General features: G+C 39.0%; 1 protein-coding gene across 2 annotated transcripts in view; it reads right to left on the bottom strand.

Moving 5' to 3' along the window:
* Positions 1-13,521, bottom strand: part of ZNF385D (zinc finger protein 385D) — a 351,705-nt gene that overhangs the window by 81,136 nt on the left and 257,048 nt on the right. For both annotated transcript variants that reach the window (XM_024197375.1, XM_024197374.1), the window contains exon 4: positions 4,991-5,153. In XM_024197375.1, coding sequence (XP_024053143.1) covers positions 4,991-5,153 — 163 coding nt within the window. The remainder of the gene's footprint in view (positions 1-4,990; positions 5,154-13,521) is intronic.

Below are 13,521 nucleotides of genomic sequence, written 5' to 3'. Positions count from 1 at the left end.
TTGAAAGTGCAGGCAAAAGACACTTAGCAGTTTGATCAATCAGATTCTCATCAATAATGTTTCTTACTGTAATGCAATATGAATCACATGTCTGTGTGTGATGGCAATAGTGTATGTTCCAAGGCTTCTTTTCATAATTGAAAACCAGTGCAAATCCGAATCTCAATAAACCTATGGAATTTACACAAAGGAATATGCTAGGAGAGTGCTGGGTAAATCTTTTAGGCACAATATATAAAAATGAAACAGATAGTTGCTGGAATACAGCTGTTGTGGCATTTCTGTCATCTCGTCTCTACTTTTTGACATCTCCTCTTCCTGTTATCACTCTCTCTTCCTCTAAGTTTTCCCCCAGTCACCTCCTCTTTCCAAGTTCCTCATATTCCCTTTACTCTTTCAGCCTACCTCCTTGTCTCTCATCCAATACATCAGCACTTTGTTGCACCAGATGCTGAATGGGCTCACCTATGTCACCTGGATTCCATTTAAGAATTGTGCAAGCTGGATTGAAATTGGGTGCCATTTCAGGTCCAACTGCCATCTGTTCATCATCAATGTCCTGTTATACGAGGATTTTCTCAGTTTTCCAATAAATCCATTTATTAAAGGCTTATACAAGTCTGCTAATAATTGACAGATTCATTCAGCAAAAAATTGTAGCTTCCTTTAACCCTTCATATGATGTATAATCCCAACTTCCCTAAACTTTCTCACCCATAGTGTCAGCTTTTTGCTTCAGATTCTCACATATTATTTTTTCTAATATTTTCCCATCAGCACCCTAAAGCTTAAAAGAATGTGTATCAACCTGTTGCCCTATATACATGAGAAGATAATGTATTATGCCACAGCTTTGTGAGCAGCAAAGCATCTTCAGATCATATCTATTGTGCTAGAAAAAAAGGTTTTATATATATATATATACACACACAGACACACACACACACCATGGCTTATAGAATACTTTTTCTGTTCTCCTAAATAAACTTTTGTTCTGCTTTTAGAGAAGTGTTCTGAATATTGTACTTTAATAGGAATTTTGAGGATCTGGCCCTAAGTCCCCAAGGCATTTAGGCATTGAGATTCAATTGAAATCAATGGAAGATGGGTACTTAAATACCCCTGAGGATCTGGGCCTAACTGTATAACATCCAGAAACAACATAGAAGCTGTTGATCTCTGTGGGTGGAAGCTCTGTCAATGACTTTCACATTTTCAATGGCCTATTTCGCTGTATTGATATCAGATGCTGGACACAACCACGAGTTATGTGTGGCCTGCAACGTATGGAGACAGAAGAAGATGAAGAGACATTCAAATTCTCTGATGAGTAGAACAAAGAATCTGACCCTATGCCTTCAGGACTTGATTTATAAGAGCATATTTATGCGGATCTATGTCTATATGTGTGGAAAATATGCATTTTTGTCACCTCTCAACCATTCCACAGATTCAGCAGAAGGAAGGAATCTTAAGTGCTGGTTTTCGTATCAGTGTAAATTTAGCATCACCGAAGTTCCAATACGTTGAGAGCAGGGATATCTTCCTTTCAAATTGTTGTGATTGCCAGTACATCCATGCATAGCTCTTTGCTGCTCCAAAGAATCTCAGTCATATAGAGCAACTAGCTGAAGCCTCCCATTGATTTTAAAAGTTATTCAGATAGGTTAAGATATTAGTGACCTTCACAGAATGAGTAAAATGTCCCCAGATCTTGCTTTCCACCCTTAGTATGCAGTGCCATCATTTGTCCAAGATTTTAAGCTGTGTGCCTTGTATGGTAAGATGCATAGTCACCATTATTTATTGCACTAAGACATGTTGACACCACTGCCTGACAAAATACTTTCGGGAGAAGCAACATAACAAATTGCTGCTTCAGCTCCTGCATCAGTTTGTATATTATGTGGTCTTTTTCATAATCTTTATTGCATGGCACTGCAGGTTTCCTAATGAAGGTGTTGCACAGGGTAAGCAGAACCAGTGAACTGAAGTCTTGACCAATGTGCTATGACTGACATGTAATCCACCATTTAACCACTGTTGTACATGATGTATTAGTGGTGATGTGAACATGACCCCTTCTCAGCTTACTTGAGATCATGCATTAATCTTCTGTGTACCGCTTCATAAAGTTGTAGAAAAAAGCTATTTCCAAATGACCATGTGAGGAGGAACTAGTAATGGAGGTTACTCAAAATCATGGACTGTATAAGAAATTAGTGAAACCATATGGAATAGCAACACATTCAGATCAGTGATGTGAATTTCAGTGTACATGCTTTTTATGGCCACCATTCTCAGAATACATATATGCGGTGCACAAGACTCTCTTTGCCGTTCATAAAATATTTGTATTCGGAAGAGTTCTATGAAGCCCGCGTGGGATGGAGGGCAACTGAAAAGAAAATTCATATAATCCTGCAGATAATGAGTCCAAATAGTCCTGCTTTTGCCAGGAAATGTCAGTCACTTGGCTACCCAAAATCTTTGTACTGTTTTTCTTTTGCTACTGCAGATGATGTTTTCTATATACATTGTGTTTAAATAAGAAGGTTCAGTTCTGCTCTCAGTTACGCCAATCGAAATCCAGAGTGCAGAATTGGGCTCCAAATGTCCACAGGTGATCCTTCTTTTGGCTGACACATTTTAGGGGTGTCAGAAGAGCAAGCTTGGTGAGTTTTTGTTTGCATCGTATCTCTAAATGTCAACAGTTACAGAGTCTGTAATATTTTGTGAAAATAATTCTATCATTATATTTGTGATTTTTTTCCCAGTTGATCTTAATGTATTTCCTGCTGCCATGGTTTCTGGTTTGTTGGCATCATGCCAGCATCCCTCGAAACAGATTCTTCCTCGGCAGAGGTACTTTTACAATCAGATCTTTCAATCAGCATTTTCTCTTTTTCTTCCTTCTCCTTTCCAAGACTCCATGACCAATCCCTATTTTCACACTAATCTGATATTATCCTAATAACATGGTCCTCATTATTGCAAACAGTTATACACACATAACTTCAGTTCTGTGAGTAGCATGGCTGAACTCATTGGTACTTCTCACATGAGTAAACTTACAGAAATACTTAGGGGGTTGCGGGTTTGGGGTCATGGATAGGACTTTGGCATATCAGGGTAACGTAATTAAAATTAAATCACTGGAATGGCCCCAGTGGCAAAGATAGTACAGAATGCTCAAACAACCACCAAAGGCATATTGTTCACATAGGATATACACCTAATTTATGGAATGTCTCCAGCAATTTATAAATGAGATCTGAAAGTGAAAGGAACTTCTCCCCAGGCCAGTGCTTCCCTGTGCAGTTTTCTTTCTTGTATGCTGATATAATCACAGATTCAAAATACTGAGTTCAGATATACAGCAGATCATAAAACCTGTCAGGGACCTGACTGAAAGCCCCATAAAGTCAATGGAAAGACTCACACTGATTTTGATGTGCTTTGGATTATCCTCTGAACAAATGTCTGCCTCAGATAAACAAAACAAAAGAATGCAGGCAAAACTTTTTAACAATTAAAAGTTACAACATTAAAATATTTCACTTTTGTCTTCCTCCCTTGTCTATTAGAAATCTGTCATGATCATTTATAAAGCAATAAGTCAGTCCTTCACACAAAACTCACTCTCGACATATCAACAGAATATCCAGTTCACTAACAAGTAAGAGAAACCCAACATTTAAAATTATGGTTAAGTTTTAGTTTAGTTTTGTATTTTTTGTAACTATGTTTCAGTACTCCCTTTCCTTCCCTGCACTGTTCCACAATTATTAATGCTTTTAGTGTCACTAAAAAATTGGCTACAGTCAGTATTAGAAAAATCTCATGATGCAACAGGAAGCCCTTTATAGACGCCCCTTATGCCAAGTTCAGACATATGACAAGTCTGAAAAAACCCACCTTGATTTTTGAACCACAATTATAACATGAATTTCCACATAACACACATACTGCCTTTACCATATGTCTTCCGGCAAAGACCTTACAAAAAGAATTAAATGCGTGTTTATATGATACTTATATTTTTGTTGTAACTCTTTCAATTGTTTGTACATTTCTATTTACAACACCAAAGTCACTGACACAGGAGAATTTGTTCCAGATGAGCAGCTCTCAGCAGCAACACCAGAATATTATACATTATTTGCGCATCATGCATTATTTTTTCCTGTAAGACTTTGTGTATGCATCTCATGAGTTGCATACAGTACGTATGTTGCAGAGAAATATAAGAGCAATTATTTCTTGTGAACAACTAAAACTATCTTCTTTAAACTTACATCCTTCCTTTGAAATTTCCAATACAGTAGCCTATATTTAAAATGCCAGGTTAATTGAATCCCATTGACTTCCCCTGATACTTGCATGGGTTTTGTTTGCAAGGAAAAAACCTAATCCCCAAGCAATAATTTAAAGAATATTATTTCAGTATGAAGACTCAGTTTAGCAGAATAATTGGCATCAATAACACTTACCTGTTTATGTGGAGTGGAGGTTATACAGCTATTACCTAGCTCAAAATCATGCACTTTAAATAATAATGCAATGCTTGAAATTTATGACAGTGTGTCTTTTACCAACAATGCTTTTATCAGAGGCTTCTAGACACAATTAGTGCAATTTGCTGCATCGTTCGTAGTTAAAACAAATGTGCCATAGGTAATTATGTAGAGAGAGACATTGCATACAAACTACAAGATTTAGAGCAGTTCGTATTTAATAGTTCATTTGCCATAAATATTACTTGAGTCGTATGTATGCATTCTAGCCTAAAAGAATGGCAAGCCTCTTTTCACAAAAGAGAAGTCAGTTACATGACTATTTTACTCTCCCAGGTGTGTTGAAAAGAAGAACAAAATCAATATTACACAGGAAAATGGATCAAGCATGAATCAATGTGGCAAGCACATAACCAAACAGACATGGAGTTAAACAAGAAAAATAAAAAAACCAACAAAGATTATCGCTTAACCTGTTTTGTCAGAGCTGGTATTGATGGTATTGGTAGTGATGGAAGTGAAGGTAGTCTTTGCGCTGTCCTTGGTAGTAACAGATTTCTGCTTATTTTTCATGGCTTCCAGTGCTTTGAGCTTCTTGGCATGTTTAGTGCCTTTGTAGTGGGCCGCAGCCTGGCTCTACAAAGGAGAACAAAATGAACCATGCAATCAGGCTCATTTCTAAACTGGCATTCTCTGTATTAGTACAAATACAGACTACCTTTCAATAATGGGTACCATTCACAATACATAGCCAGTGACCAAATTCTGTGCAGAATGATGCTTAGGAAACAATGAAAATCATATTCAAACAACCCTAATATGATAAATATTATGTAATACTATATTACTTTCAGATCAATATAATAGAGTTTTACTTTACCACATGGAAAATATATCTGCTTTATCAGTTTTGCTATCAAGAGCTTTTTTATATCACATAAAGATTCAAAGTCTCAAGGAGCAGGGAGGAAGATACATTTTTCTTTTGATAAGTCTAGGGTTTATACACTTTTTATTACAAACTTTGCCACAGGTTTCTATAGGAGATGGTTTACATCTAACATTGGAAGCAGGAACTTTTCAAATGGAAAGCAAGGACTCACTGTCCAGAAAACCCCATCACCTAAGAACTAACTGAATACAACACAGATGTGCAAATGTCTGGATTTTTAACAAATTAGATCACTTCAGTCTACCTGCTACAAAGGTAGCGTGTGAAATTCAAGGTGAGAGGAACTTTTCAGTGTATGACCCTCCGACCAAGCCTAGTGTGTTGTCAGATGTGTTTTGGCTACTTGATGTTAGATCATGGCCAAATTTGTATGTGTACTACAGAGATTTTCACACTACCCTAAAGAACCTTGAATCCCTACTATTTTAAGAGCTCATTGTGATAATTCTTCTCTTCATTTATGCTTCAGATTTTGGGGGGTATTTAAGTATAAAATGTATCTTATTAAAAATATGGTGGAGCTCTGTGGATATTCTTCCTGAATAGTTTCTCTGGTTATTTACAGCTCGTCTGCAAAACAGGAACCAATCCTGCAGTTCATAAATGAATGGGATGCCTCAAGCTTTCTGCTACTGAATTTCAACTCTGGTAGCAACTCATTTTTTGCTAACGGACAAGACCACTAATTCTTCAGGAAAGACCTCAAACTTTAGTTATTTTAGAGTCAAGAGCTAAGTATGTTCTACTGTAGAATTGCAACTTGTAGTGAAAACACCAGGAATTCATTATGTATGGAACTGAAAGGATCAAAGCCATAACATGACTTAGTCATTCAATGTAAACCAATACTGCAGAGGTGGGAGGTTACTGCGTTATCTAGGATCTCTTAGAGTTTTATTTGAACATTATCTTGTGGCAAATTTTCTGGGGTGACGCCAGGAAATGCTAAGCTAATATTTATATTATACTGAGGTTTATTTATAGTTCTCAGCACTGATTTAAAGTCATGATTCCTGCCTGGATGCCTGAGATCTGGGGTGTGGGGGAAGTGTAGGAGAGAGAGATTTCATCTACTCCAGCAAAAAACCGTTAGCTCTATTTTTACATGCATCATTCAGTTTGGTTGAAACATTGATTTCTCTATCCCTTAAATGATTAAAGTGCTATAGTAGGTACCCTTATTGAAAGAACACTGGACAGTGAAGTTATTAATTAGAAACAACTTGAACAGAAATAGCACAATCATGCATCTTTTACAGTTCCCAACACATAACACTGAGACGTACTGTAAGCCAGATATGAACAGTTAAGTGATGTTAATTACTGTTAAATTGAAGGACCAATGACAGGTTAGGATGACTGCATTAAAATGGCACAATACTGTTTGTACATCCTTATACCACTACTGAATCATGCCTATGTCTATGGTTTATAGTTAAGTATGATTATCTACTCCAAAAATGTTTTTTTAAATGCACTCTATTTTATTTAGCTCAATCAGGCCCTGACACTGATATACTTACTTACATTGACTAGTACCTACTTCTCAAATGTGAGTAAATGTATCAGAATTTGGCCATGCACAGTTGATTATTAATATGGTATTAGACTGACACACTCTCTTAAGCTTCTTCAGAGAACCAAATTTGTATTTCTTGTGCAACCATCATTCCCCTTAACTTCTACATTCCTTGGTACAGCTCCACAAACTTGACTTCAAGGAGAGTTTTGAGTGTACAAGTGATGCACAATGAGGCCCTGCATGGGACTCTGTGATCTTTACAGAGTTCTGAAATATAGAAACAGAATTGCTCCAAGTAGAAACACATTGCTTCAATTTACAAGTAAAAATGGCTGCTATGGAGAACTGTCCATTACTCACTTCCCACAGAGGGCTGCCAGTTTACCATAGTCTACTTACAGAAGATTTTTATACTTTTTTTTATTTCAGAATGTAAATTTCCATTCTTTGTGGGGCTACAAAGGCATCTGAGGTTCTTTCAAGATAATCACAGCTGGCAGGTTAATGGTAGTTCTATGTGGGATGGGATAGTTTGCTCCATAAGCATTTAACCAGCCCCAAATGAGCTTACACTGTGAACTGGAACCCTACAAAAATCTGTCATTGTCTTCCCCAGCAGGAGGAAAGCAGTGGGGGAAATAATGGAAAAGGATTCATAAATATTCTATCCAGCGTGGCAATCGAAAATGTGATAGCAGCACCTGACTGAATCGTTTCTTAGAGAATGAAAGAGAACTAAATAAATGTCATTACTAGAATGCCATTACTACTTAAAGCTTAAGTCAAAAAATCAGATAGATTGTAAGATACAATTATTCCAGAATGTCATGCAGAATTGTTAAAAAAAAGTGGCGAGGAGGGGAAGGTATAAGTCAGATTTGTTGTGGAAACCATGATGCAGAACTATGCAAGAAGAGTGAATAACTGACTACTCCTGTGATACTCTTTAAGATAACAGTGGCAGAAAACAAAAGTGAACTGGAAAAGACCTGGCTAGAGGAGTACAAGAGTACAAATATGAGATGCACTGGCTGAAATCCTGGACATACTGAACTCAGTGGAAATTCTGCCATTGACTTCAGTGGAGGTAGGTTTGCACCACAGTGTATTTTAAAAGGACTATTGCCTGTTTTAATTGCCAGTTACGAGGGAGGCCCATTGTCCTTGGGAAATTATATTGTTCTAATTTTACCTAAACCAGTAGTTCTATCAGATTAAATTGATTAAAGGTAATAGTATGGGAAGAAGCTCCTCCTTTACTACAGTATATTTTGTGATTTCCTCCTCCTCCTCCTCTCCAAAAAACCAACGACCTGTTGCTTAAAATTAAAGCCTGTTTCTCACCATCAGTACAGCCTCTATAAACTATGTAAATATAGTTTAATATTTCCTTCTTTACTCATGACTTCATAATTTGATAAATATCACCACTCTTGGCATTGTAAAGCTGTGCCACTGTCACATGATGTGAAACCAAACCAGCGATGCATATAAAATATTACCAATGCGAACTTACACTGCGCTGTAAGCTGCATTATATAGCAGCAAGCTGAAACGCTACAAATGGGAGATTTTTAGGTTATACCCAACGCTAGATATCTATGGATCCTAAATTAAGCTTTGAAGGCTTTGATCCTGCGCATAACTAAGTGTGGGCAGGTTCAAGTCTAGGAGAATTTGTCTTCACCTCAAGGCCAGATAAGCCATAAAATGCCAAATAATTTTTCACTAGTTATTTATAAAGAGCTCCTAGTAATCTCAGTAGCGTAGATCAACTTAAAAACCCTCTGCAAAACAGATAATTTGCCCTGGTTTTATTTATTTATTTTTATTCTAATCATTAATAGCAAGGTATCAGACCTGCTTATGTTGAATTTGTAGAATTTATACATGAATTAATAAAACGTCAGCATTAACTCAGATAAAATGACTTTTCACATTTCTACATGAACAATTACATATTTGGTTATATTGCTATTTCATTGCACCACAATTACCATAAAAGCATCACATTACCAAGCAAATGGCACTGAGTGAGCAACGGGAAACAGATGAAATATTTTAAACAAGCCAGACATCAGTATTTTCCTAGAATTACATTAATCATGTCTACAATGCAGTCTTGAAGAGAACCTTGTGAACCTGAGAAGCTGTGGACATGAGTAAATCATATACCATCTCAGTTAAGTTCTTTAGGCTTTGATCCAACAAAGACCTAGGCGTGTGCTTAACTTTATGCCCTGTGAGCAGGCCCAGATTAAGTCATACATAGGCACTATAGCCCCCAGGCCTATGGCCCTATTCCCGTGGTCATGATTATATCAAAATCTTAGCTTTAATTAAAATAATGAAATAAAAGAACTCCCTCGCTGCTCTCACTGTCTTTTCACTCAGTATCACCGCACTTGCCTTTGATGCTCTCCTCCCTCTTGTTCCCTGCCTTATCCCCCTTCCCATCTACACCCCCCTCCCTTCCTTTGTTTTTCCTTCTAGCTAAACCCTTCTTAACAAAACCCAACCCAAAGCAGAAAGATTTAAAAAAATCATGGAACTAACATTCGTAGTGAGCCCTTGGGTGCTCTGATAAGACATACAATAAACAATAAGAAGAGTTGTCTGCCTGAGTCTGCAGAAAGCCTAAAACAATACCTCTGTGAGAGGTGAAAACTGAAGCCCTGTTCATCCCTCTGAGGTGTTGACTCCAAGATGCACTGCTTTAGGGGACTTCAGGGACACCATCCCAACAGAGGGCTCTCTGTGTGCCAGGAGAAGAGCGCAGAAGTCCTGGCCTATCAATCAAGCAGTTCCACACCAGTTGCTGGGGTAGATACTGGGTCCACACTTTGCTGCCACCCCTGCATTTCTAGGTTTTGGAGAGGGAGGAAAAGGTTGCTTTTGCCACTCCTGGTGGGGAGAACAGACCCCTTTCCCTGCCTTTTTGGGAAGGAAGAGGGCCAGCGGCCCCAGTTACTCCCAGGTTACAAGTGTGATGGCAGACATCTTAGCCAACGCACTCAGACTTGAATTGGGACCCTTCAAAGCTAAAAAGAACAAGTTCTTGGAGCTTGAGGTAAAGCTCTCTAGCAGGGGCTGTAACAAAGTATCATCATCTACATACGGACACAGAGGGGAACCTGTAACACACTCACCAGTCTGTGACACAAAGAGGAAGACTTCCAAGGTGAGGTGGTAGGGGACTCGTGTTGTGGTGTGCTGAGAGCTGCAGATTGCCTTAAATTGTGCCATTGGAGTCAACTGTACTCTAAATGTAGGAATGCCATATTTCTGAACACGCGCGAGAGACTCTGATCAAAATCAGACACCCTCTGTGGAAAAAGTTGCATCATATTTAGTTGAGGGTTTTTTTAAAATGGTTTAGAACAACAGATAATCTGGCTCTTTAGGCCTCATTACTGTTATAAGCTCTGTGCGGGTGCAGGGACCTTAGTGGTCAGTGAAGTCGAAGGTGAAGGGGAAAAAACAGATATAAAAATGATTTGAATGTTTCATACCTCCATTGATAACTGGGGAATGACTGAAATCAGCCCCAGAGCAGAGAACCCACACAAGACCCTGAGCCTCCTACAGGCCCCCCATCATGCAATGGGATCTGCATATGCAGATAGGCAATAGGCATTGAAGTCAAGGAGGGCTTTGCACATGCCCAACCAAGCATGTGACTGCAGAACTAAATACCTTATTACTGCTGGATCCTGCTCCCATCAAAATCAAAGTAGTTTAGCCATTGACTTAATAAAGGTAAGATAGGGCTCCTAATGCAGCAATAGCTAAGAAAAAAAGATGATGGATAAATAATCTCTTGCATGGACCCTCTTGTATTGGAGTGTATTTTCCCCAGTGAACAGTGTTTGGGGCTTTCCTGGGATGTAAAAACCCTGCACCAGAAAGAAAGGGGTTAAAGAGCTACTTTGGGTCTAGGCAACTCCACCATACCTGTAAAGCATGAGTGGGCTGGAGGAGCTTAAAAGAGGAGAAGACCAGCTCAATAAGAGAACAAACTGTGGAGGTGAACTGACCTACTGTCCATACACCTGGGGCCCTGCTGTAGCAACTTTATCAAACCAACAGAGAAGAGATTAATGGCACTCAGAAGGTCAGAGACTTAACCTTTGAATTCAGTATATCTTTACTTTATTTGTTGGGAAAGGGACAGGTACGAAGTGATCCACGGAGGCAACAGTATAGCACTTATGGGTGCACATCTTACCACCCGGCCCTGGATTGAAACTCGGTGGACAGGGTGGGCCTGGGCTCCCCTACCCACACTTAAGTCTTTTCCTGATATTGGGAATCTAAATGAGAGAAGGCCCTAAAGACAGAAGGGTCAAGATTGTGAGACCTCAACCCAGGGACGGCCAGGAGCCCCTCACCCAACCCATAGGGATACCCTGTTGCTAGACTCTTTATATACCTCCAAAGAGGTGGACATATACATGTGACCTGGCTGGAGGGCTGAATCAGAAGAGGAGCAGACTGCCACAGAGTCAGAGCGACTGTCAACACAGGACAGCAGGAAAGAAGAGAGCTTGCCTCAGCCACAATGGGGCACCTGTGATGAGTGAACTCCTCTCACAGAAGTGATATTTTAGTATTGCATTACAAGGATAATCTGTCACTTAATATTCCAAAAATGCTGTGGGTTGGTTGGTTTTTATTTTGTTTGTTTCTAGTGCATATATTGACTTCAGTGGGACTACTTACAGGAGCAGATCCTCTGCTGCTGTAAATCAGTAAAGCTCTACTGACTACAATGGAGTCTTGCAAATTTACACCGGCTGAGGACCTTGTAGGGATATTAAAGAAGGTACTAACAGTGATTACCCCAAGTACAGTAACCCCCCAATAATTTGCCCGCCACACTTTAAAATCCAACAGTTTCACCAAGTACAAAAATCCCTCGGGCCTTCTGTTAAAACTTGTAAGCTACTGTCTGTAGAAACCATTGATTGTATCTATCCTGTGAAAGATACTTTATTACTATGTAAAACTTACAAACAAGTTAATTGACTTTGTTCTTGAAGTAATTAATACAATGTAAACAAACACTATAAGCCATTAAGTGACTTTCACTTCATTGTAACAGCAAGGGCTCCTAGACCCCCACCCTCTGTGATTAAAGGGCCGGGATTCTCAAATGAATTAGCACACACCCTGAAAGTGGTGGAGACAGTAAATTAAAATATGGTTACGTTATGAAATGTATGTTGATGAATGCTTGATGTACATGAATGTTTAGGGAGGTGCCAGCCTAGAAAGGGAGTATCCATCGGCCGAAGGATGTGTAAAGTGGACCACCAGAATCCCCGGAGGGTAAACTGGGATCCACCCCATCACCTGGAAGGATGAGAAACACAAACTTTGGACAGTTTGGAGCCACCAGGAATGTGCCCAGGAATGTGCCCAGGAATGTGCCATCTGCTGATCGAGTCAGCAACAGCAGAATGAAACAGCTCCCATAAACTAACATAGGAATTAATTCCTATAAGAATGGACTCTCAAGACTGAGGATTTTGAGTCTCTGATTCTGCTGCAAACCTCCAGGAGCATCAGTTGCACCTGACACAGACTCGGCTCCATCCTCATGACCAAGATACCTGGCCAGTAACTTGGCATGAGCAACTTCTAGGCTGGTAACTATAACACCTATACAGAACTTGAATGAATGATTGTGTGAATGAATATATGTGTGTGTGTGTGTGTGTGTAAGGAATAAGTAGTGATAGGAATAAGTAGTCAAACAATGTTGTTTACTTTTATCTTTTGCTTTATCATTATATTTACAATAAATGTGGCATCTTTGCCTTATCCCTCTTAATAAGATCCTGCTGGTTTTTATTCTATTGGTGTAACAACCTGCCCAACAGTGCATAAAGTCAAGCATGCATGTAAATTATTGCAGGATTTGAGCCTAAATCTTCACATTTAATTTGGTATCATTTATTTTTTAAATGTGATGCATACATTGTAAAATATGTTTATGTTCAACTAGAAGAGTACTCAATTCTACCAGCTTACAACAGCATAAGGGTGTTTTTACACAGTATATTTGTTTGTAGCTGTGCTTAAAAATATGCACAAAGCCCAAACCACAGAAATTATTGTAGAGCAATCTGATTTTTTTTTAAATTATTCTGTCATTTATTCATTCTGCAAAGCCAGTTTTTCTTCTAAATCTCTGTCACATCTCAACTTCTTGTGCAGTATAGGCCTCAACATCAGTGTGCTTGTAATTCAGAACCACAACTTAATTACTGCATGGCTCAAGTTGCATCTGTAGCACAGACCCCCAAAGACATTTATGAGACAGCAAGGCTCCTTGGCCTGGGATGGGTGAGTGGACTGATTAGGCAAATTGCCCTTTTTCCAGGGGTCAACTCTGTGACAGCAGACCAAGCACCAAAACTGAACTTTCAGCCAGAGAGAATAAATCTTCCCCATTGCTCTGGCAAATGGTTGGAGAACAGAAGAAATGCCTACAGCCAGTCATTCTAAGGTAAATTTGTGTCTCT

Source organism: Terrapene carolina, unplaced genomic scaffold (assembly GCF_002925995.2).
Source record: "Terrapene carolina triunguis isolate 2854851 unplaced genomic scaffold, T_m_triunguis-2.0 Scaffold84, whole genome shotgun sequence".
Classification (NCBI taxonomy): domain Eukaryota; kingdom Metazoa; phylum Chordata; order Testudines; family Emydidae; genus Terrapene; species Terrapene triunguis.
The sequence above is the reverse complement of the archived record's forward strand: the minus strand, read 5'-3'. Positions and strand labels throughout refer to the sequence as shown.